Raw genomic sequence first — 21,036 nt, forward strand, 5'->3', positions numbered from 1 at the left:
TTGAGAACATGCTCTCACTCTTTTGCTGCCCGAAATTCCACCAGCAAAAGTCCAATGGAGCATACACACAATTGTATTTTCTGACCAAAAGCTCTCATCAGACTTTTGCTGGCGGAATTTACAATCGTGTGTATGGGGCATAAGGCCTGGTTCACCCCTATGCATATTCTAGTGCATTTTCAGTAAGGTTGCACTAATACCACTTTTTTAAGACTGAGTACAAGTACTGATACTTTTATTCAAGTACTCGAAGATACCGATTACTGATACTTTCTTTTTCATTACATGTGACAGTGGCACTAATATGCAGTGCTGATGACGCGTGGAATGTGTCAGTCGTTTTTTACTTTTATTTTAATATTTTTTACAAATTTTTTTATTATTATTTTTTTACAATGCTTTACAATGACCCCTGACATCTCCCTTTTGAGACAGAGAAAGGGACTAAGGACAGAGATTCCCAAGTCCGTTTCTCAGCAGCCTACGCTGTACTGAAGATGAATGGACAGGAGACAGAGGCTCCTCTCCATTCATAAACTGAAGGAGGGGGACCAGAGGAGCACGGAGGAGCACAGAGGGGGACAATAGAACAGAGGGGGACCGGAGAAGCATAGAGGGGGACAGGAGAACAGACGGTGACCGGAGAATGGAGGGGGACTGGAGAATAGAGGGGGACTGGAGAATAGAGGGGGACAGGAGAATGGAGGGGGACCGGAGGAGCACAGAGGGGGACAATAGAACAGAGGGGGACCGGAGAAGCATGGAGGGGGACAGGAGAACAGAGGGGGACTGGCGAATGGAGGGGGACAGGAGAACGGAGGGGGACAGGAGAATGGAGGGGGGCAGGGGAACGGAGGGAGACAGGAGAACAGAGGGAGATAGGAGAACAGAGGGGGGCAGGAGCACAGAGGGGGGCAGGAGAACGGAGGGGGACAGGAGAACGGAGGGGGACAGGAGAACGGAGGGGGGCAGGAGAATGGAGGGGGATCGGTGGAGCACGGAGGGAGATAATAGAACAGAGGGGGACCGGAGAAGCATGGAGAGGGACAGGAGAAAGGAGGGGGACCGGAAAATGGAGGGGGACCGGAGGAGCACAGAGGGGGACAATAGAACAGAGGGGGACCGGAGAAGAATGGAGGGGGCCAGGAGAACGGAGGGGGACCTGAGAATGGAGGGGGACCGGAGGAGCACAGAGGGGGGTAATAGAACAGAGGGGGACCGGAGAAGCATGGAGGGGGACAGGACAACGGAGGGGGACCGGAGAATGGAGGGGGACCGGAGAACGGAGGGGGACAGGAGAATGGAGGGGGGCTGGAGAACGGAGGGGGACCGGAGAATGGAGGGGGACCGGAGGAGCACAGAGGGGGACAATAGAACAGAGGGGGACCGGAGAAGCATGGAGGGGGCCAGGAGAATGGAGGGGGACCGGAGAATGGAGGGGGACCGGAGGAGCAAGGAGGGGGGTAATAGAACAGAGGGGGACCAGAGAAGCATGGAGGGGGACAGGACAACGGAGGGGGACCGGAGAATGGAGGGGGACCGGAGAACGGAGGGGGACAGGAAAATGGAGGGGGACTGGAGAATGGCGGGGGACAGGAATATGGAGGACAGGAGAACGGAGGGGGTCAGGAGAACGGAGGGGGACCGGAGAACGGAGTGGGACAGGAGAACGGAGTGGGACAGGAGAACGGACGGGGACCGGAGGAGCACAGAGGGGGACAGGAGAACGGAGGGGGACCCGAGGAGCACGGAGGGGGACAGGAGAGTGGAGAAGCATGGAGGAGGACACAGGGGACAGTCGGGGATGATCGGTGCAGTGGTGGGGGGGCATTACCTGCACTGATCTCCCTGTATAGATTTCAATAAAGCAGCTGAGGGAGGGAGAGGAGGAAAAGAGGCTGTCAGCTGCTTTATTGAAATCTATACAGGTAGATACTTGTAACTCTCCCCACCACCGCACCGATCATCCCCAACTGTCCAGCTATCAGGTCAAGCATCGGAACATTTGCTCTTATGCAAATGCTTGGTATCGGCACCAATACTAGTATCAGTGCAACCCTAGTTTTCATACTTGCAGAACACACTACAGTCCATTTAACATGGCGTCCTATGGATGTAGTTCACATCTGTGCATTTTATGGAAAGGGCCAGGGACTTTTTTTCTGGTTTTTGGTTCCATAGACTTCAATGGATTAAAAAAATATGTTTTGAAGAATGCAACATGCACCTGGAATATGCAAACTGCAACCTGCATAGGTGTGAACAAGGGAAAAGTCAGTTTTCTCTTTAGTTACACTTTTTCAAGGCAACTAATGCTGAGGTAGACATGAATTACAATGGCTTTTATCAGGCGTTGCTGGGTTTTCACTTCTCTGGCGTGTCAGAACCAAGAAGCATTATTATACTGAGGGAAGGTGTGTAAGAGCCGAGAGCTGCTATTGGTGGTGTCACTGAGCACTGCTGTACAGAACGAGCAGACACTTCCAAGGAATCATACCGCCCGCCCTCAGCCTCTAGTCGCGGGTCATGGACGTCACACGAGTTGGCGCGGAGGCACCGGTGTAGAAGAACATGGCTGCGCTGGGAAAGGCTGGCGAAAGGTGGCAGAGCGTTGTGCATGAGCACCGAGTGTTCTCTGAGCTCCGACACAAATATAAAGATGGAGAGGCGAGCCGACATAGTGCGGCCCAACTGAAGAACCTGATTTGTAGTCTGGACGGGGACCTGCTGGTGTGGAACCCGGAGCACAAATGTTTCCACATCATAAGTCTCATCAGCCTGGGCGCTGACAGTCCTCCGAGGAATGAGCAGGTGAGAGCCTATCCGTCCTGTGTGACCCTCTTCTCACTGGTATGTCCCTCAGAAACAGAAGAGGGCCCGCCATATTACACAGAGGACTCTAGCAGTGCCTCTTCTCCAGCTTCATGCCCAGTCTGTGGCTGTTTGTGTCTAATTTGAGCCCCTACCCCTCTTTTCTCTTCAGTTCTTCCCTCTATGGTCTCATGTACAGACCCACACATATAAAAATACTTTATAAATTGAAGTATATAAAGACAAAACAATTTTTTTTAGTTTTGGATAGGGTAGGACTATCAGGACTCTACCCTAAATGGGAAGTTCTGCTTTAATGCCCCCCTCCCCCCACTTTTGGAGCTTTTTTGGGGGGTACTTAAGGGCCAGTTTACTGTCCTTCAGACTTTAGGGGGGGTTGGACTATTGAGAGTAGGAATGGCCCTGACATCAGTGGGTAAAAAAAAATAAAAAAAATCATTGGTGTCAAAGGAATGGATTATGGGATAGGGTGGGGACCCCATTGTTGGCGTCATTGGGAAAGGGTGGGGGCCCCATTGTTGGTGTCTTTGGGAGGAGTTAGGCCACTTTATTGATGGCAGTGGGAAGGAATTATGTCCCATTGTTGGTATCAGTAGATGAAATAGTGCCCCAGGGGCTGGATGAAAACAAGCAAGGGGCTGCAGTTTGGGGACCACTGGCCTAGGAAATCGGAGCAGAAGTTCCACTTGCCCACCACCTTCTGGCATATGTCACAGGTGGCTGCGGGACCATTCACAAAGAAGGGCGTGACTCGCAAATGCACAGTGACAAGCTGGATATGAAGTCACAGGGAGTCAAAGTGGAGTTCCACCCAAAAATTAAACTTCTGATTTAAGGATTGGTGACCCCCTGACATTTGGCATGTAATTTTTTTGGGGGGGAGCGGAAACCCTCCTTTTTAGAGGGTTCCAGCTCCCACTTCTTCCTGGCGCAACTGCGGCGCTGGAAGGAAGATTGCCTCTCTACCCTCCCTCTCGGCAATCATCTGGGACACGTCACAGGTCCCAGATGATTGCCTGGCCAGTGACAGCGTGCAGCGCGGCTTGCACATGCACAGTGTGTGCCCAAGCTGTGGAGCCACAGTCGGGCGCCCACGGTGACGATGGCGCCGCAGAGAGGAGGGGGAGATGAGCGGTGCTTCGTTCCCCTGCATCGCTGGACAGTGGAACAGGCAAGTGTCTGATTATTAAAAGTCAGCAGCTGCAGTATTTGTAGCTGCTGACTTTTCATTTTTGTTTTTTAATTTGAAGTCCGCTTTAAGCTTCACGTAGCTTCCCTTAAGCTTGGTACACACCATTTGTTTTTTTGCTGAAAAAAACTGACAGCTCTAGAGAAGCTGTACCAACAATCTAACATTAGTACTAGGGATGCACCGAAATTTCGGCCGCCGAAACATATTGGCCGAAAATGCCCTTTTCGGCAATTTGCAGAAAGAGAAAAACGTCTGATAATGGAGCTGAAAATGGGGCGTGGCCTGGGTGGGGGCCGGGCTCCGCCCCCCCCCCCCCCCCCCCACCTGGTGCCGTACATCATGAAAAGCTAGATCATGCTATAGTGCAGGAGAGCCGCCTCCGCCGCCTGTTTGATCAAAGCGCCGGGAACATCACAGCTTTCATTTCAGTAGCTGTGTGTTCCCGGCCAAACGCAGTCACATACAGCCCCTCCCCCTTGTCCGGGCACTTTGATAGACAGATCACCCGCAGGATTGGACGGATGATCTGTTTATCAAAGTGCCCGGACAAGAGGGAGGGGCTGTATGTGACGGCATGCGGCCGGGAACACACAGCTATTGAAATGAAAGCTGTGATGTTCCCGGCGCTGTGATCAAACAGGCGGCAGAGGTGGCTCGCCTCTCTTCCCTTCACAGGCTAGCTGCAATGGGACACTCTGGCTGCAATAATGAGGGGACACTGACTGGCTGCATCTGACGGGCACTGGTGAGGCTGCATAGATCTTTTATCATGTGTGCAGTTTCTGACCATCTCCTGTACCATGTCCTCTGTCTCTGACCATCTCCTGTACCATGCCCTCTGTCTCTGAGCATCTCCTGTCCCATGCCCTCTGTCTCTGACCATCTCCTGTACAAAAATATATTTTTTTAAAAATGTTTCGGTTTTCGGCCTAGTGTATTTTTCATTTTCGGTATCGTTTCGGTGCACCCCTAATTAGTACAGCAATCCCCTCTGCTGCTCTTTTGTGTCCAGAACACACTGATCAATTCTTTTTCCAGCTTGCTCGTCCGACAAGCTGGCCAAATGGCCAGCTTCTGTCAGACTGGCTGCCATACACACGGGCTGAATGACTGCAGTTTTTTCTGTTTTTGAACCGGCTGAAGTCACCCAACATTTTGCCCATGTGTACTAGGCATTAGTAAACATGCCAAGGACCCAACGATCTGTGAAGAACCGACCCATGTGAGAATGGTGCTGAATCCTTGGACAGGCAAGTCTCCTTTTTTTAAAAAGTGAGCAGCTTCAGTGTTTGTAGTTGCTGACCTTTATTTTTTGGTAAAGTAGTAGAACTATATTCAAAAGTGTTTATTTTTTATTTTTTTTTTCCCATCTTGGATAGCGTAAGGGAGGGTTATACCCCTCTGAAAAGTTTTTATTTTTGCCCTCTTTGTCCCAATGGGAAGATTTTCACTTCCTGTATCATATCCAAAGCAGAAAGTGAGGGGGCAGGCAGGATCAAGCTTGACGTGGGAGGGGGCAGGCAGGACCAAGTGTGATGTGGGAGTAAGGCTAGGTTCACATTGATGCGATTTGACATGTCAATTCGGCGGCTATTGCTGGCAATGGCACCATCCGAATTGTATTAATTTTGGGGACTTCGGGTGCGATTTTAATAGACATCCGTGCGAGAACCCATACAGATGTCTCTGAAATCACCCCCCGAAGTCAAACTGACATGCGGGTATGAAATTGTGAGAGTTTGGCTGAACTTGCATGGTTTCAATCCCGCAGCAGTGTGAACCTAGGGTAAAGGCTTGTTCAAACCCGTAGCCGCATTTATAATGCAACCCCTGGTGTGTGTTGCAAAGGGAGAGGTGCAGATGTGTCATAAATGGCTTTGGGACTGTGTGGGTTGCCCTGTACAGCCCAACACATATGGTGTGAATGGGCTTCTACAACTTTCTTTTATGTTTCGGGTACCGTATTTTCCAGTGTATAAGGTGACCCCCTAATTTTAATGTTTTTCTAATTTTTTTTTTTTTTTGCTTATACCTGGTGTATAAGATGGAGCTGGAGCCATACCTCACTGAGCTAATCGCGGCGAGCGATGTATTCTATTAATGTATACAAAGCCTGCTCATTTTGGTAGAGGCTGGGACATCATCAGCCTGCGCCTCTCTGACTCTCAAAGTCAATCCGAGCAGGCTACATGTCGCAAGTTTTGAGGGAGTGTGCAATTGGCATAGTGACTGAAGGAATGTCCACCAGAGCTGTTGCCCTTGAATTGAATGTTCATTTCTCTCCCATAAGCAGTCTCCAAAGGCGTTTCAGAAAATATGGCAGTACAGCCAACCGACCTCCTGACTGCAGACCACGTGTAAACACATCAGCCCAGGACCTCCACATCCAGCATCTTCACCTCAAAGATTGTCTGAGGCCTGCCACCCGGACAGCTTCTGTAGCAATCGGTTTACATAACCAAAGAACTTCTGCACAAACTGTCTCGGGGAAGCTCATTTGCATGCTTGACGTCTTCAACGGGGTCTTGATCTGACTGTAGTTTGTCATCTTAAACGACTTCAGTGTGCAAATGCTCACTTTCGATGGCGTCTGGCACTTTGGAGAGGTGTTCATCATGGATGAATCCCTGAAAACATCCCAGTTCTTGCATGGCCAGCATACTCGCCAGACATGTCACCCATTGAGCATGTTTGGGATGCTCTGGATCGGCGTATACGACAGTGTGTTCCAGTTCCTGTCTATCCAGCAACTTCACACATCCATTGAAGAGGAATGGACTAACATTCCACAGGCCACAATGAACAACATGATCAACTCTAGTAAAACTGCACATTTTAGAGGGGCCTTTTATTGTGGCCAGCCTAGAGCAAACCTGTGCAATAATCGTGCTGTCCAATCGGCATCTTGATGTGCCACACCTGTGAGGTGGATGGATTATCTCTGCAAAGAAGTGCTCACTAACACAGATTTAGACAAGTGTTGCGTTTTTATAATTTTGCTCAGTGTGTGTATGTGTAATAAGAAAAAAATATATATTACTATAATGCAGGGCTCGACAAACCCTGGGCGCCAGGTCGCATTTGCGACTAGAATTAGCGACCTGGTGTCTGGGGCAGCACAGCTGGGGGTATCCTGTCTCCGTGCACCCCCCCGGCGTGATCGTGTCGGGCTGCGCTGCCGCTGGCCGGTAATTGAGGCCGCGGCTTTGAGACCTTCTGCGGTCCTATTTTTCCTTCTGGGATCTGGCGCCCTCTAGTGGTGGCTGTTGGTATGACAGCCAGCAGTGCTAATGGAGCTTTCACTGCCCACCCATCTTCTCCCCTTTACTTAGAACTCCTAAACATTATATATATATTTTGTATTCTAACAACCTAGAGAATAAAATGGTGGTCGTTGCAATACTGTCTGTCACAACGTATTTCGTATTTGTGCAGTGGACTTACAAGCGCACTTTTTTGGGGGAAAATTATTTATTTAATTAAAAAAATAAGACAACAGTAAAGTTAGCCCATTTTTTTTTTATATTGTGAAAAATGTTACGCCGAGTAAATTGATATCCAACATGTCACGCTTCAAAATTGCGTCCGCTCATGGAATGGAGACAAACTTTTACCCTTTAAAATCTCCATAGGCGACGTTTAAAAAATTCTACAGGTTGCATATTTTGAGTTACAGAGGAGGTCTAGGGCTAGAATTATTGCTCTCGCTCTACCGATTGCGGTGATGCCTCACATGTGGTTTGAACACCGCTTTCCTATGCAGCGCTACTCACGTATGCGTTCGCTTCTGCATGCAAGCTTGGCGGGACAGGGCACATTTAAAAAAAATTTTTTATTTTTTATTTTAACTTTATTTTTTTATTTTTTCACTGTTCTTTAAAAAAAAAAAAAAAAAAAAAATTTCACTTTTATTCCTATTACTAGGAATGTCAAAATCCCTTGTAATAGAAAAAAGCATGACAGGTGCTCTTAAATATGAGATATGGGGTCAGAGAGACCTCAGATCTCAATATTTACACTAAAATGCAATAAAAAAAAAAAAAATTGTCATTTGAAAAAAATAAAATAAATAAAATGTCCCTCTAAGAGCTATGGGCAATGATGTGGGGGGGGGGGGGCCCCCGCGCTATCTTCCCCTCACTCGTCTCCATGTCAGGCCAGGGACAGGTCCGGATTGCCGTTACGGACCTGGCTCCTAACTTTTTTAGCTGGCTCCTAGATTCCAAGCAAATTTGTCAAGCCCTGCTATAATGTGTATGTATTATTTTTACTTTCACCCTGCCTTCAATGAGCTTAAAACCTAAGACAGGACGCAATTAACCTACCAACATTTCTTTTGGAGTGTAGGAGGAAACCCACGCAGGCACAGGAAGAACATGCAAATTCCAGGCAGGTAGTGCCATGGTTGGGGTTCGACCCGATGACCCTAGTGCTGTTAAGTGGAAGTTCTAGCCACTTAACCACTGTCCTGCCTAATTGTCTGGAGTATGTTCATGACAGATTTTCCTTTTTTTTTTTTTTTTTTTTTTTTTCTTTTCTTTTCTGATTACAAACACCGTTTGAATTGCAACAGATTCTCAAACAATATAGTAGCTTTCACAAGTCTTGTTTGTTCTGTTTTTTCCATTTGATGCTTGTATTTTCAGTTTTTGTTTTTCTTTCCTTTCAGGTAAGCAGTTAACTGACCACTTTTTTTGTTGTTTAATTCATCAGAGATTACTGTGCATTCGCAACCCACTTTTTGAAGTTACTCAAGTCTTGTTAAGTCCTGCAAGGCGTCATATTGCTCTCATTGGAACCAAAGGTTTGATGGTTCTGGAAGTGCCTGAGCGGTGGGGAAAAAATTCTGAATTTGAAGGAGGTGAAAAAGCTGTCAACTGCAGGTATTTCTCTGATTCAGTATTTTATTTTTTGTGAAAGTGGACTGTTTTACAATAAAGGGAGCAAGGTGTGCCGCAGGTTCCCTTTTTTGCTTATGCAAAATCTTGTCACTCATATCTACTAAATTCGATAAAGCTACATTTTTTTTTTTTTATTTTGAAATTCACTCTGCCCCTTATGTTCCTCTCCTGCTAAGCAAGGATGAGACCCAGCGTGTTTGCACACTCCGCATGCAGAGCCTGCCAGGAAGTTGGCGCGGTGCTAATCACAGGCAGTGAGACATTTTCCCGATGTGCGGCTGCAGAGATCAGGAAATGTCTCACTGCCTGTGATTAGCGCAGTGCCGACTTCCTGGCGGACTCTGCGCGTGGAGTGTGCGAACATGCCGGAGCTCATCCTTAGCATATAGACAAGTTGGCATGCATTCACACAAGTGTTCTTTGTAGCACTGCCTGCATTAGGCTTGGTTAAGCTGTTTTTAATGAACCCAGTACAAAAAAAAAATCTGAATCGAACACATTCCTATTCTGGAAAATTTTGCACTGTGCTCATGGTGTATACGATAGATGGACCATTGATCATGGGGTTCAATAAACTTTATAAACAAGTGCAGGAAGGACGCTGCTCCAGCTGGGCCCTGACAAACAGCCATTTAAGCCATACATAGTTAGTCAGTCGAAAAAAGACACAAGTCCATCCAGTTCAACCTTAAAAACCAATAAATAAAAAAAAAAATAATCGTACAATCCAGATACCCAATTTTATGCCCACAATTGATCCAGAGGAAGGCGAAAAAAAAAAACCAGCAGAGCATGCTCCAATTTGCTACAGCAGGGGAAAAAAAATTCCTTCCTGATCCCCCCCCCAATAGGCGATCGGATTTTCCCTGGATCAACTTTACCTATGTTAGTACCTAGCTTAACGCTTAAATGGCTGTTAACACAAGCCCTGATTTTAAAATGCAAATCAATTTGTTAAAGGGGTTCTAAAGCCAAAGCGTTTTTTAACTTCTGCATTATGGCAAAAAATGTTTTGTAAGTTTCTGTCCTCCTCTTCCTTGTGTGAAGTGGAAGAGGGGATGAGATCCAGCGCTGTGTATCCACTCTCCCCTCTATTTACACAGGGACTTTGGCAGCAACAGGAGCCATTGGGTTAGTTCACTGTAGATGAAAATAAACTACAGCTTTGACCAAAGTTGAATAATGCCCTTGCTGTAGGCCATTTATGTACCTCCTGAAGCTTGACTGCTCACCTCCTCTATCACAGGAGCAAGCTCTGAAATGCTGAGCTCAGTTACTGAATTAGAGAGAGATCATATGAGGGGGGTTGAATCGGAAAAATAATCCCTCCTGTGATGTCGGAGGTGAGGAGTAATGACTGGGCCTCACTTGGCAATATCCTGGGAGTTTTACAGTTGGGCTTAGGCGGTATGTAAGTGGCCTACTAGCAAGGACAATATTAAACATCAGTCAAACCTGCACAGTTTATATCTACAAACATACAGTTTTTTTGTAAAGGTGAACCAACCCTTTAAGAGATCCTGGTGGTCTATTATTGGGGGATCTGAAATCTGCTATGGTAGAAACATTGAGCCAATATTTAATCTGTTAATTCACACAATTTTACAGTAACCATGAGATAAAACAAAGTTCAGAAATATTCCTTTTATCCCATTGTTTTGCAAATCTATGTACACTACAAACGGTATGTTTTGAATCTGTTCTGATATAGCTGTTTTACTAACCTGACAACTTATTATAAAAGCAAACCTTCATTTTGTTTGCAAATATTAAAATGTTCTAACTACCAGCAAGATTAAGTCCTTACATTTTAAAGAGCACTTGTCATTTCAGATCTATCATGGCAGTGCTTGTTGCTGTCACATTCCTCACCTTGTTGTCACTGCCGCATCAACAACCGTCCCATTAAAGTGAATGAGACTATCGGGGAGTCAACAGCTGGTCAGAGGAGGAGCCACTGGGGGACAGATGAAAGTTGCTCTTTAACCACTTCCCAAACGTTGCATGCCGATGTACGTCAGAATGGCATGGGTACGCCCTTTTGCGCATTACGTCCCTTCATAATCGCGGGTCCCACAGTGGCCCGCGATCGTGAAGAGGAGAGGCAAAATGGAGAAATTGTAAACCAGGCATTTCTCTGTTCTGCCTAGTGACATGGCAGGGATCTACTGCTCTCTGTCATCGGGAGCAGTGATCTCTATCATGTCCTAGGTAGCCCACCACCCCTACAGTTAGAACACGCTGAGGGGGAACATTTAACCCCTTAAACGCCCCCTAATGTTTAACCTCTTACCTGCCAGTGACCTTTACACAGTATTCAGTGGCTATTTTTAGCTCCCAATTGCTGTATAAATGTCAGTGGTCCCAAAATAGTGTCAAAAGTTTCCGATCTGTCTGCCATAATGTCGCAGTCCTGATAAAAATAGCAGATCACCGGCAGTACTAATAAAAAAAAAAAAAAAAAAAAAAATAAAAAAAAAAAATGCCATAAATCTATGCCCTATTTTTGTAGGTGCTATAACTTTCTTTTTGTAGAAGAAAATGAAGAACGAAGAAACAGCCTAAACTGAGAGAGAATTTTTTTTTTTTATATATTTTTTGGTGATATTTATTATAGCAAACAAGTACATTTTGTTTTTTTAATATAATTTTTTTTATTTTTTGTTTTATAGCGCAAAAAATAAAAACCACAGAGGTGCTCAAATACCAACAAAAGAAAGAAAGCTCTATTTGTGGGGAAAAAAAAGGACATCAGTTTTATTTTTTTATTTTTTTTGGGGTACAACCTCGCACCACTGTGCAATTGTCAGTTAAAGCGACGCAGCGCCGAATCGCAAAAAATGCTCTGGTCATTAAGGGGGTAAAATCTTCCAGGGCTGAAGTGGTTAAAATTGATTCAAATCCAGTTGATTTAAATCAAGCTATTTTACTAGTGATTTTAAATCGACTTGATTTTAAATCAAACCACCCTGCCTGCTCTATGCAGTGGTTTTTCACAGAGCAGCCTGAAACTTCTTCTCGTTTCCCCCACAGACGCTCCTGGCCCCTCCCTCCCTGTTGAGTGCCCCCACAGCAAGCAGCCTGTTATGGGAGCACCCAAGCAGAGCCGTAGCTGTGTGTCCATTCAGACACAGCCACGTTTCGACCCTGCCGTCTCTCTCTCCTGATTGGCTAACTTACTTTGACAGCAGCGGGAGCCAATGGGAGCTGCTGTAACTCAGCAAATCAGGAGGGAAAGTCCCAGATGGCTGAGGCACTCGTGGACATTGCTGGATCGAGATGGGGCTCGGGTAAGTATGGGGGGGGGGGGACCTGCTGCACACCAAATGCTATGTAAAGTCAGGTTTTTTTTATTTATTTTTTTATTTTTATTTTTTTTTTAATGCATGCATTAAGATGAAAAAACCTTCTGAATTTACAACCACTTTAAAATTCCAGATGTGAGAGTACAGAAGAGAGAATATATTAAATACAAAGATGGCTGCTGTAGCGTTATAAGTTTCAATACATGCTTCACCTTCTCAAGTTCCTATAAGAGTCATACTCTGTGATTTATTTATTTATTTTTTTCCCCCCATATAGAACTATACCTTTTGCAGAGAGAATGCTTTCCAGCTCCACTTCTCTCTTTCTAAAACAAGCAATCTGGTACCCCAGTGAAACTCAAGAACCTCATCTCATTCTGTTAACATCTGACAACACCATCAGGTAAAATAGTCATTATTTTTTGTCCTTTGCGTCTTTTGTTTTTTTTTTGCTGTTATCATGTTGATTTCGTATATAACAATTTGGAGAGTAGAATATAGGGCAGGAACCTAAAAGGGAGAATTTTATCATTATACTGTCTGTATATGTGTAAAAAAAATAAATAAATAAAATGTATATATTATATTTATTTACACACGCAGCAGGTTAAATAAGTGTCACCAGATGTCGGTAACAATCCATACATATAAAGGAAAAAAAACACAAATTCAGAAATGAAGTTATGTGTAATAAAATGGAAAGACACAGGGAAAAAGTATTGAATACATGGAAAGCCAATACACCAGCTGAAATCTATCAGTAATTAGAAAGCAATCCTGCCCCTTGTCAGTGCAAATTATCAGCTGGTTCAGCCTCAACTGTTGGCCTGTAAAAAGGTGTTTTCATTATCAAAGTGTCACATAAGAAACCTCTCCTGATGGGTAAAAAGCCAAGAGCTCTTAAGTCCTTCGCAACCTTATTGTTGCAAAACCTACTGATGGCATTGGTTACAGAAGAATTTCTAAAATTCCGAATGTCCCAGTGAGCATTGTTGGGTAATTTCGCCTCGAGAGCTTCAGAAAGACCTGATATTAGCAGGTACAATTGTTTCAAAGAAAGCAAATAAGTAGTGCACTCAACTGCTATAGCCTGTATGTGCGCTTACCACGCAAGACTCCATTAATACAAATCGCTCACTAAATTAGCAGGTGTGTCAGCGCTTCACTGGCAGACAAATAGTCATTTAAAATCCATAGAAGACATATGCAGGAGAGTAAGCTTGATAGGAGAAAAGACACCCAGTCACCAGAAGATCCTCGATGGGTATGGGGTCCCCTCAAGACATGTAAACAATAAAGGAGGGCGCCAGATAAGTATATGTCAAACATAAACCACAATGAAAAACACTTGCATCTAAAAATACTGTATACTGCACACAGAGCTGGTAGAATGGAGCAGAGGTCTTGATGGACTGGAGAGTAGCCACAATATCACATGCCAGGGACATCAGGTGTTCTAACACGCCACTCTGGGTGTCCACATTTTGGTAGAACAAGTAGGGGGGGCCACAGGGTTGGCATAACGAGGTGAAAACGAGGCACCCATAACTGTACCATGCATCTGGAGGCGATAACCCCCAAGGTGTTTAAAATAGTTATTCTCCAATTAAAATTGTGTGCTGTCCGAGATGAACTGGGCCTGCCTATGGTGCAAATTTGGTTCAGTGGCCAAATAGTGTCCTAATGCAGTAAGCCCAACCTCATGGGGGATGGATGTATATAGGGACATTAAGTCCAAGGATAGCCACGAATATGAGTCCTCCCATGTGTATTTGGATAATGTGTCCAAAAATTGGGATGAGTCACGGACATAGGATGGCATTGACTGAACTATAGACTGAAGGAAGGAGTCCACATACTGGGAAAGGCCACTGGTGAGATTATCCATGGCTGCGATGATCGGCCTCCCCGGGACACAAGTTGGATCCTGGTAGATGGTAAAAGTAGGGGTGCTTGTATAGTTCCTTATAGAGGAATTTACACTCTTCTACGTTATGACCTTCTCCCTAAACGCTTGATCTACTAGAATTTCCCAAGGCGTCTTTCAGGACAGCACCTGAGAGCTGGTGACTCCACCCACCAGACAACAGGAAACGCCTTCTTCCTCCAGAACTTTAAAGGGAGGCACCTCCCCTACCTCAACCACACCTGGAGGGAACATTTTTTTGGAGGGGAGGCAGGGTCTCTTGGGTGATCCTGAGAGACAAGGTTTCCTCTACTTTTTTTTTTTTTTTTTTCTTTTCCTCCTTTTTCTAAGAGAGCTTCAGCCCTCCTGTCTAACCAGGGCTTTGGCAGTGATAGTTTCGGGCTCCTCTTACGCCCTAGGTCAGTGATGGCGAACCTTGGCACCCCAGATGTTTTGGAACTACATTCCCCATAATGCTCATGCACTCTGCAGTGTAGCTGAGCATCATGGGAAATGTAGTTCCAAAACATCTGGGGTGCCAAGGTTCGCCATCACTGCCCTAGGTGTTTGGGGAGAGCCGTAGTAGATCCGGAGACCCACTCCAGTGTCCTGGGAGCGGCGCGTGCACCGCAGACATGTTGCGTTGGCCGAGAGAAATTCTCGGCCGCCCCGGAAGTGACACTTCCTATTGCCTGTCCCAGTGCCTGACGTCCTTTCTGGCAACAGATGCAGTGGCAGGAGGCTGGACAGAAGCTGGTGCCTATTTCCGCTTCCGGTCTGGTGCAGTGGCACTATTGGAGTCTGCAAGTGGCATGTGAAGCCAGGAGTGGAGCGCTGTACACCTGATATGGAGGACGCGGCGTCTGCAGCAGTGCGGACAGGCACCAGCAAGGCTCAGGTAGGGGGTAGTGGATTAAGTCTGCCAATTTCCTTTACCTGGAGTTTCCGGTCTCTTTATCTTTTCCCCCTGGTGGCGAGGGCCTGTCTGGGCACTGGAGGCTATATTTTTCACCTAGTGCACCTTGTTGGGTGGTCCGCAAGCAGAGACTGGGTCTCGCTAAGGCCCCCCCCCCCCCTTTTGTCTTTTTTTTTTCTCTCTCGGGCCAAAAGCTCTTATCTGGGGAAAAAGAGATGCCCCTTATGTAAGGCCAAGATGGGAGAAAAATGGAAAAAGCCCTATGCAGTACTTGCATCACTTCTTTAGTTAAAGAGGAATCTGCTTCCAGTTGATTTGGTTGCCTCCGTAAAGAAGGAACTATATCCTACGATTCAGACATTCCGTGACTCATTAGTTAGTCCGGCGGGTGAAGGGGTTGAAGTGGTTAGCGCCATTCATGTTACCGACGCTGCACGACTGCATATATATGCGGGTCTGGGTGAGCCTAAGGTTAGGACTTTTCTGATTCATTCTGTAATTTCGGACTCTCAAAAAAAAGAAAAAAGGCCGGAACCGGAGAGAAAACTGTTTTCCTCAAGACACGCTTTCCACTTTGAGGAAGACTCCTCAGTGGTATGGAACAAGGTCCCCAAGCTGGATGCTGCCTTATCCCAGGTCTCTAGATACACCAACCTGGCCTTTGAAGACATGGGGGTCCTAAGGGGTCCAATGGATAAGTGTATGGATCTTTTACTCAAAAGATCTTGGCAATCGGTCATGAGAAATTTAAAGCCTGCTATGGCCACGACATGCGTAGTCAGGAAGCTGGAGTATTGGGTTAACCGGCTAAAAGCTCATATAGTAGCGGACCGGAGATTTTGGATTCTTTTTCTACCTTGTCCTCTGCGGTAGCCTATATAGCAGATCCTTCAGCCAAAGCAATTAGAATGTTAGCTAGATCAGAAGCATTAACAAATTCGGCAAGAAGAGCATTGTGGCTAAAGACTTGGCCAGGTGATGCGGCATCAAAGAGCAAGCTCTGTGGGATTCCTTTTTTGGGTGACCTCCTCTTTGGCCCTGATTTAGATACCATTCTAGACAGGATTGCAAATAGGAAAAAGTCCTTCCTGGTAAATCAGAAACAACCCCCAAAGTGCTTTTTATTTTTTTTTTTTTTTTTTTTTTTTTTTTTCCCTACCTCAGAGTTCAGGACCAAGACAGCAAGTCCCAGGGGAGGAGAAAGAATTGTTCCGCACAAAAAGCTAAAGGCAAAGGCGGAATCCTTTTTACATCCACCTACGCAAGCCAAAAAATAACAATGACTCGACCCTGCGGGTGGGCAGAAGGCTGCAAAATTTCCTTCTACAGTGGTCAGGCTTAACATAAAATCAGTTTTATAATGACCACTCTTTCTCAGGGCTGCATAATAGTTTATGGAACCCCCCCCCTTCTTGTGACAAATATCCCAAAGGATCCAGTAAAATCCGTGGCCATGACGTCTTCTTTAAGAGAACTGACGTTGCAGGGTGTAGTGATCAGAGTGCCACCAGAAGAGCGGCAGTAGGGTTTTTATTCTCACATTTTTTTTATAAAGCCAACAGGAAAATTCCGATTTTTGATTCTCAAACCTCTGAACAAAGTACAAAAAATTCAAGATTGACTCGATTTTTTTTTATTTTTTTTTCAGTCAGAAATTTGCTGACCCCAGAATGTTACATGGCGTCAGTAGATTTACGGGATGCTTACCTGCATATCCCAATCTCGCTCCAGTCCCAGATGTATCTCAGGTTGGCGGTAAAGAGGGAAGGCATGATTCATCTGCAGTTCAGGGCCTTGCCATTCGGGCTGTCATCCTCACCTTGGATCTTTACCAAGGTGATGGCGGAAGCTGTAGCCCCACTTCGTCTTCAGGGAATCGCAGTAATTCCCTATTTAGACAACCTACTATTCTTCACCCCCTCAGGGGAGAGGTTACAGGACAACTTAACCAAAGCGTGCGACCATCTGGAATCTCTAGGATGGATTCTAAATCTTCAGAAATCCTCCCTAAATTTATCACAAGAGATTTACTTTCTAGGCTATCGAATCTGCTGCAGACCAACCAGTCAATAACGATAAGACAAGTTATGTTGGCATTAGGGGTACTGACCCCCACAATGCCAGCTATTCAGTGGGCAAGACTGCACTTCATGTGTCTACAATCTTCTCCGTGAGATTACATACAGCAAGAATCTCATGTTTACTCGGCCGTCTCTGTAATAGGAAGCCCCGTCTCCTGGGCCGGCATTGGACCAGTGTTCTGTCTATCATAGAAGCTGGTCCAGGAGGCGGGCCTTTGTATTAAAGAGACTGCCGAGTAAACAGAGTCCCGCTGTATGTAATCTGACAGGGCTTGTCTTCCCCCCCCCACCTGTCTCCTCCAAGGCAGCAGTAATCTGAGGTGAGGCTGCAGATGGGCACTGATCAGACTGCATTCTTCGCAAATGGTGAAGCTGCATATGGGCATTGATCAGGCTGCATTGATGGGCAATTGTGAGGCTGCAGATGGCATTGATCAGGCTGCAGATGGGCAATGGTGAGGCTGATTTGATGGGCACTGACCCTTATTTTGCTTCAAAGTTCTTTTATTTAAAATTTTAAGTATTTTTTTTTTTTACCAGAAACTTCCCTCCTAAAATGAAGGTGCGTGTTTATATGCCGATTTAAATACGGTACTCGGCTTTGGCCAAAAAAGGGCCTGGTTCTCAACCGTTCTGGGAATGGCAATCAAGCCTTGTTGGCATCTAACTCTCAGGCAGGATCTGCTAATCTAGGGTCCAGTAAATCATCCAGAAATGGCCAGCCTGTCTCGCAGCCTGGTATCTCAGGAGCAGCTTCTAAGGAGTAAAGGGTTTTCTGACCATCTGATTACAATATTCCTATCAAGTGGAAAAGGGATGACAAGGGTCATATGTACTAAAGTTTGGAAGGTCTATAATTCATGTTGCGATTCATCTGCCCAAGACCCGAGGAGCCTAGTTTCCATCTTGGAGTTCTTGCAGGATGGGGCAGATAGGGGACTAGCAGTCAGTACCTTGATAGTAGTAGTACCTTGATGGTAGCAGTAGTACCACCTTGATGGTAGCAGTAGTACCACCTTGATGGTAGCAGTAGTACCACCTTGATGGTAGCAGTAGTACCACCTTGATGGTAGCAGTAGTACCACCTTGGTGGTGGTAGTACCACCTTGATGGTAGCAGTAGTACCACCTTGATGGTAGCAGTAGTACCACCTTGATGGTAGCAGTAGTACCACCTTGATGGTAGCAGTAGTACCACCTTGATGGTAGCAGTAGTACCACCTTGATGGTAGCAGTAGTACCACCTTGATGGTAGCAGTAGTACCACCTTGATGGTAGCAGTAGTACCACCTTGATGGTAGCAGTAGTACCACCTTGATGGTAGCAGTAGTACCACCTTGATGGTAGCAGTAGTACCACCTTGGTGGTGGTAGTAGTACCTTGATGGTGGTAGTAGTAGTACCTTGGTGGTGGTGGTGGTGGTGGTGGTGGTGGTAGTAGTAGTACCTTGGTGGTGGTGGTAGTAGTAGTACCTTGATGGTGGTGGTAGTAGTAGTACCTTGATGATGGTGGTGGTAGTAGTAGTACCTTGGTGGTGGTGGTAGTAGTAGTACCTTGATGGTGGTGGTAGTAGTAGTACCTTGGTGGTGGTAGTAGTAGTACCTTGATGGTGGTGGTGGTAGTAGTAGTACCTTGATGGTAGTAGTAGTAGTACCTTGGTGGTGGTGGTGGTGGTAGTAGTAGTAGTACCTTGATGGTAGTAGTAGTACCTTGATGGTAGTAGTAGTACCTTGATGGTAGTAGTAGTACCTTGATGGTGGTAGTAGTAGTAGTAGTAGTACCTTGATGGTGGTAGTAGTAGTACCTTGATGGTGGTAGTAGTAGTACCGTGATGGTGGTAGTAGTAGTACCGTGATGGTGGTAGTAGTAGTAGTAGTAGTAGTACCGTGGTGGTGGTAGTAGTAGTAGTAGTAGTAGTAGTACCGTGGTGGTGGTGGTAGTAGTAGTACCGTGGTGGTGGTAGTAGTAGTACCGTGGTGGTGGTAGTAGTAGTACCGTGGTGGTGGTAGTAGTAGTACCGTGGTGGTGGTGGTGGTGGTGGTGGTAGTACCTTGGTGGTGGTGGTGGTAGTAGTAGTAGTAGTAGTAGTAGTAGTACCTTGATAGTAGTAGTACCTAGATAAATGCGCTAGCAGTGTTCTTAGAAAGATCTGTGGCTTCTGAACCTCTGGTAGTCCATATTTTTTTTTTTTTTTTTTTTTTTATTTTTTTTTTAGAGCTCTTGCAAGATCAATGCTAGCATCGGTCAGGAATTTCCCTAAGTGGGTCAGTAGTCCTTCAATCCCTAGCAAGGAGTCCATTTGAACACCTGAGGAAGCATCACTCACTCTTAAAGCTATGTTCCTAATCACCATTACCTCAGAACGCAGGTTCAGTGAGCTACTCGCTATGTCAATTAGGGAACCTTACCTGTCGGTGTTTCCAGTTCTCTTTAGGACAGACCCAAAGTTCTTACCAAAGGTAGCTAAAATACATAATCACTCACAAGACATTGTGCTAACCCATCGGTGAAGGCGTTTTTTTCATACGTTAGACGTCAAAAGGATTTTGTTGCGCTATCTAGAAATTACAAAGGACGTACAGACTCATTATTTGTCCGGTATTTAAATTTTTTTGGGCAACGAAGGTTGCCAAGCATCTAAAAGGTTCATTAGCCAGATGGCTGAAATTATCAATGCTGGAAGCATACTTGCATGCAGGGTTGTCTCCACCAGATGGAATTAGTGCACACACAACCAGAGCGCTTGCGGCCACTTGGGCAGAAATAGCTGGTGCCACCCCTGAACAAATTTGCAAGGCGGCAATGTGGTTAAGTTTCTGCACCTTTGTACAACATTAGACTGGATCTCACATCTACCAACAATCAGGTGTTTGGCAGGAAGGTCCTGCAGGCTGTTGTCCTGCTCTAAGGGGTTAAGTCCCTGTTTATCCTCTCTGGTGCTGTCCTAAAAGACTGCTTGGGAAAATGCAAGTTGGTCTTACCGGTAACTTGTTTTACAGAAGTCTTTCAGGACAGCGAACACACGCCCAATTACTTTGATGTACTATACTGTGACTAACATATGTGCTTATGTGTTCCAGCCGGGTCCGGAGGTTCTCTTCTACAATTGACTTGTGGTAGGGAGTTGCCTCCCTTTTTAAAGTTCTGGAGAAAGTGAAACACCTTCTATCTCTCAGGTGCTGTCTTGAAAGACTTCTGGAAAACAAGTTACCGGAAAGACTAACTTGAATTTCTAAGTTCAGGCTGAAAAGTCTGTAATGGGTCTTCAAAAAAAAAATCTTAATAGGTAGTGGCGTTAGAAAAGTCTATCAGCTTCTTTTATATAATCGGACCTATTTTGGATCACCACGCCACCTTCATTATCGGCCTGTTTTATAACAAGATCATGGTTATGGGCTAGCTTATCAAGTGCTTGTTAAACACATTATTATATTGACCATGACATTGCACCACAACACCCTGGTGTTTCTCCAAACAAAACTATGGGGGCCTTCCCCAACCACTCGCTGCAGTAAATAGGCACCATTTAGATAAATTTCTTATCGTACATCACGGGACACAGAGCCATAGTAGTTATTATGTGGGTTATAGGCCACCTTTTAGGTGATGGACACTGGCATGCCCTAAGACAAAAAGTGCACTCCCTGTATAACCCCTCCCACTACTGGGAGTACCTGTTTTTTTTTTTTTTGCCAGTGTTTAAGGTGTTGGTCACGAGTGAGGATGTACTGTGCTGTGCTGAGCTCCACTGGAGCAATCCTTGCTGGGGTTAGCCATGCAACCGGATCCATTCAAAGTGTCTTTTTGGCCGAATTGAATGGTATCCGAAGAAACAAGGTTTTGCCTGTAACGCTTCTCTTTTTAGAGAGCTGGACCCAGATCCAGTACTTTTTGGTATTAAGGC

At 45.7% G+C, this 21,036-nt stretch overlaps 1 protein-coding gene across 1 annotated transcript in view; it reads left to right on the forward strand.

The window, feature by feature from the left end:
- Positions 1 to 2,489: 2,489 nt before the first annotated feature.
- NUP88 (nucleoporin 88) overlaps positions 2,490 to 21,036 on the forward strand; it is a 58,213-nt gene continuing 39,666 nt past the window's right edge. The window contains exons 1-3 of the mRNA XM_077482392.1: positions 2,490 to 2,811; positions 8,738 to 8,907; positions 12,508 to 12,633. Of these exons, the coding sequence (XP_077338518.1) occupies positions 2,572 to 2,811; positions 8,738 to 8,907; positions 12,508 to 12,633 (536 nt within the window). The 5' untranslated portion in view covers positions 2,490 to 2,571. The remainder of the gene's footprint in view (positions 2,812 to 8,737; positions 8,908 to 12,507; positions 12,634 to 21,036) is intronic.

The sequence above is a fragment of the Lithobates pipiens genome, unplaced genomic scaffold, assembly GCF_037356315.1.
Source record: "Lithobates pipiens isolate NorthernLeopardFrog02 unplaced genomic scaffold, aLitPip1_a1.2 Scaffold_16, whole genome shotgun sequence".
In the NCBI taxonomy this organism is placed as follows: Eukaryota; Metazoa; Chordata; class Amphibia; order Anura; family Ranidae; genus Lithobates; species Lithobates pipiens.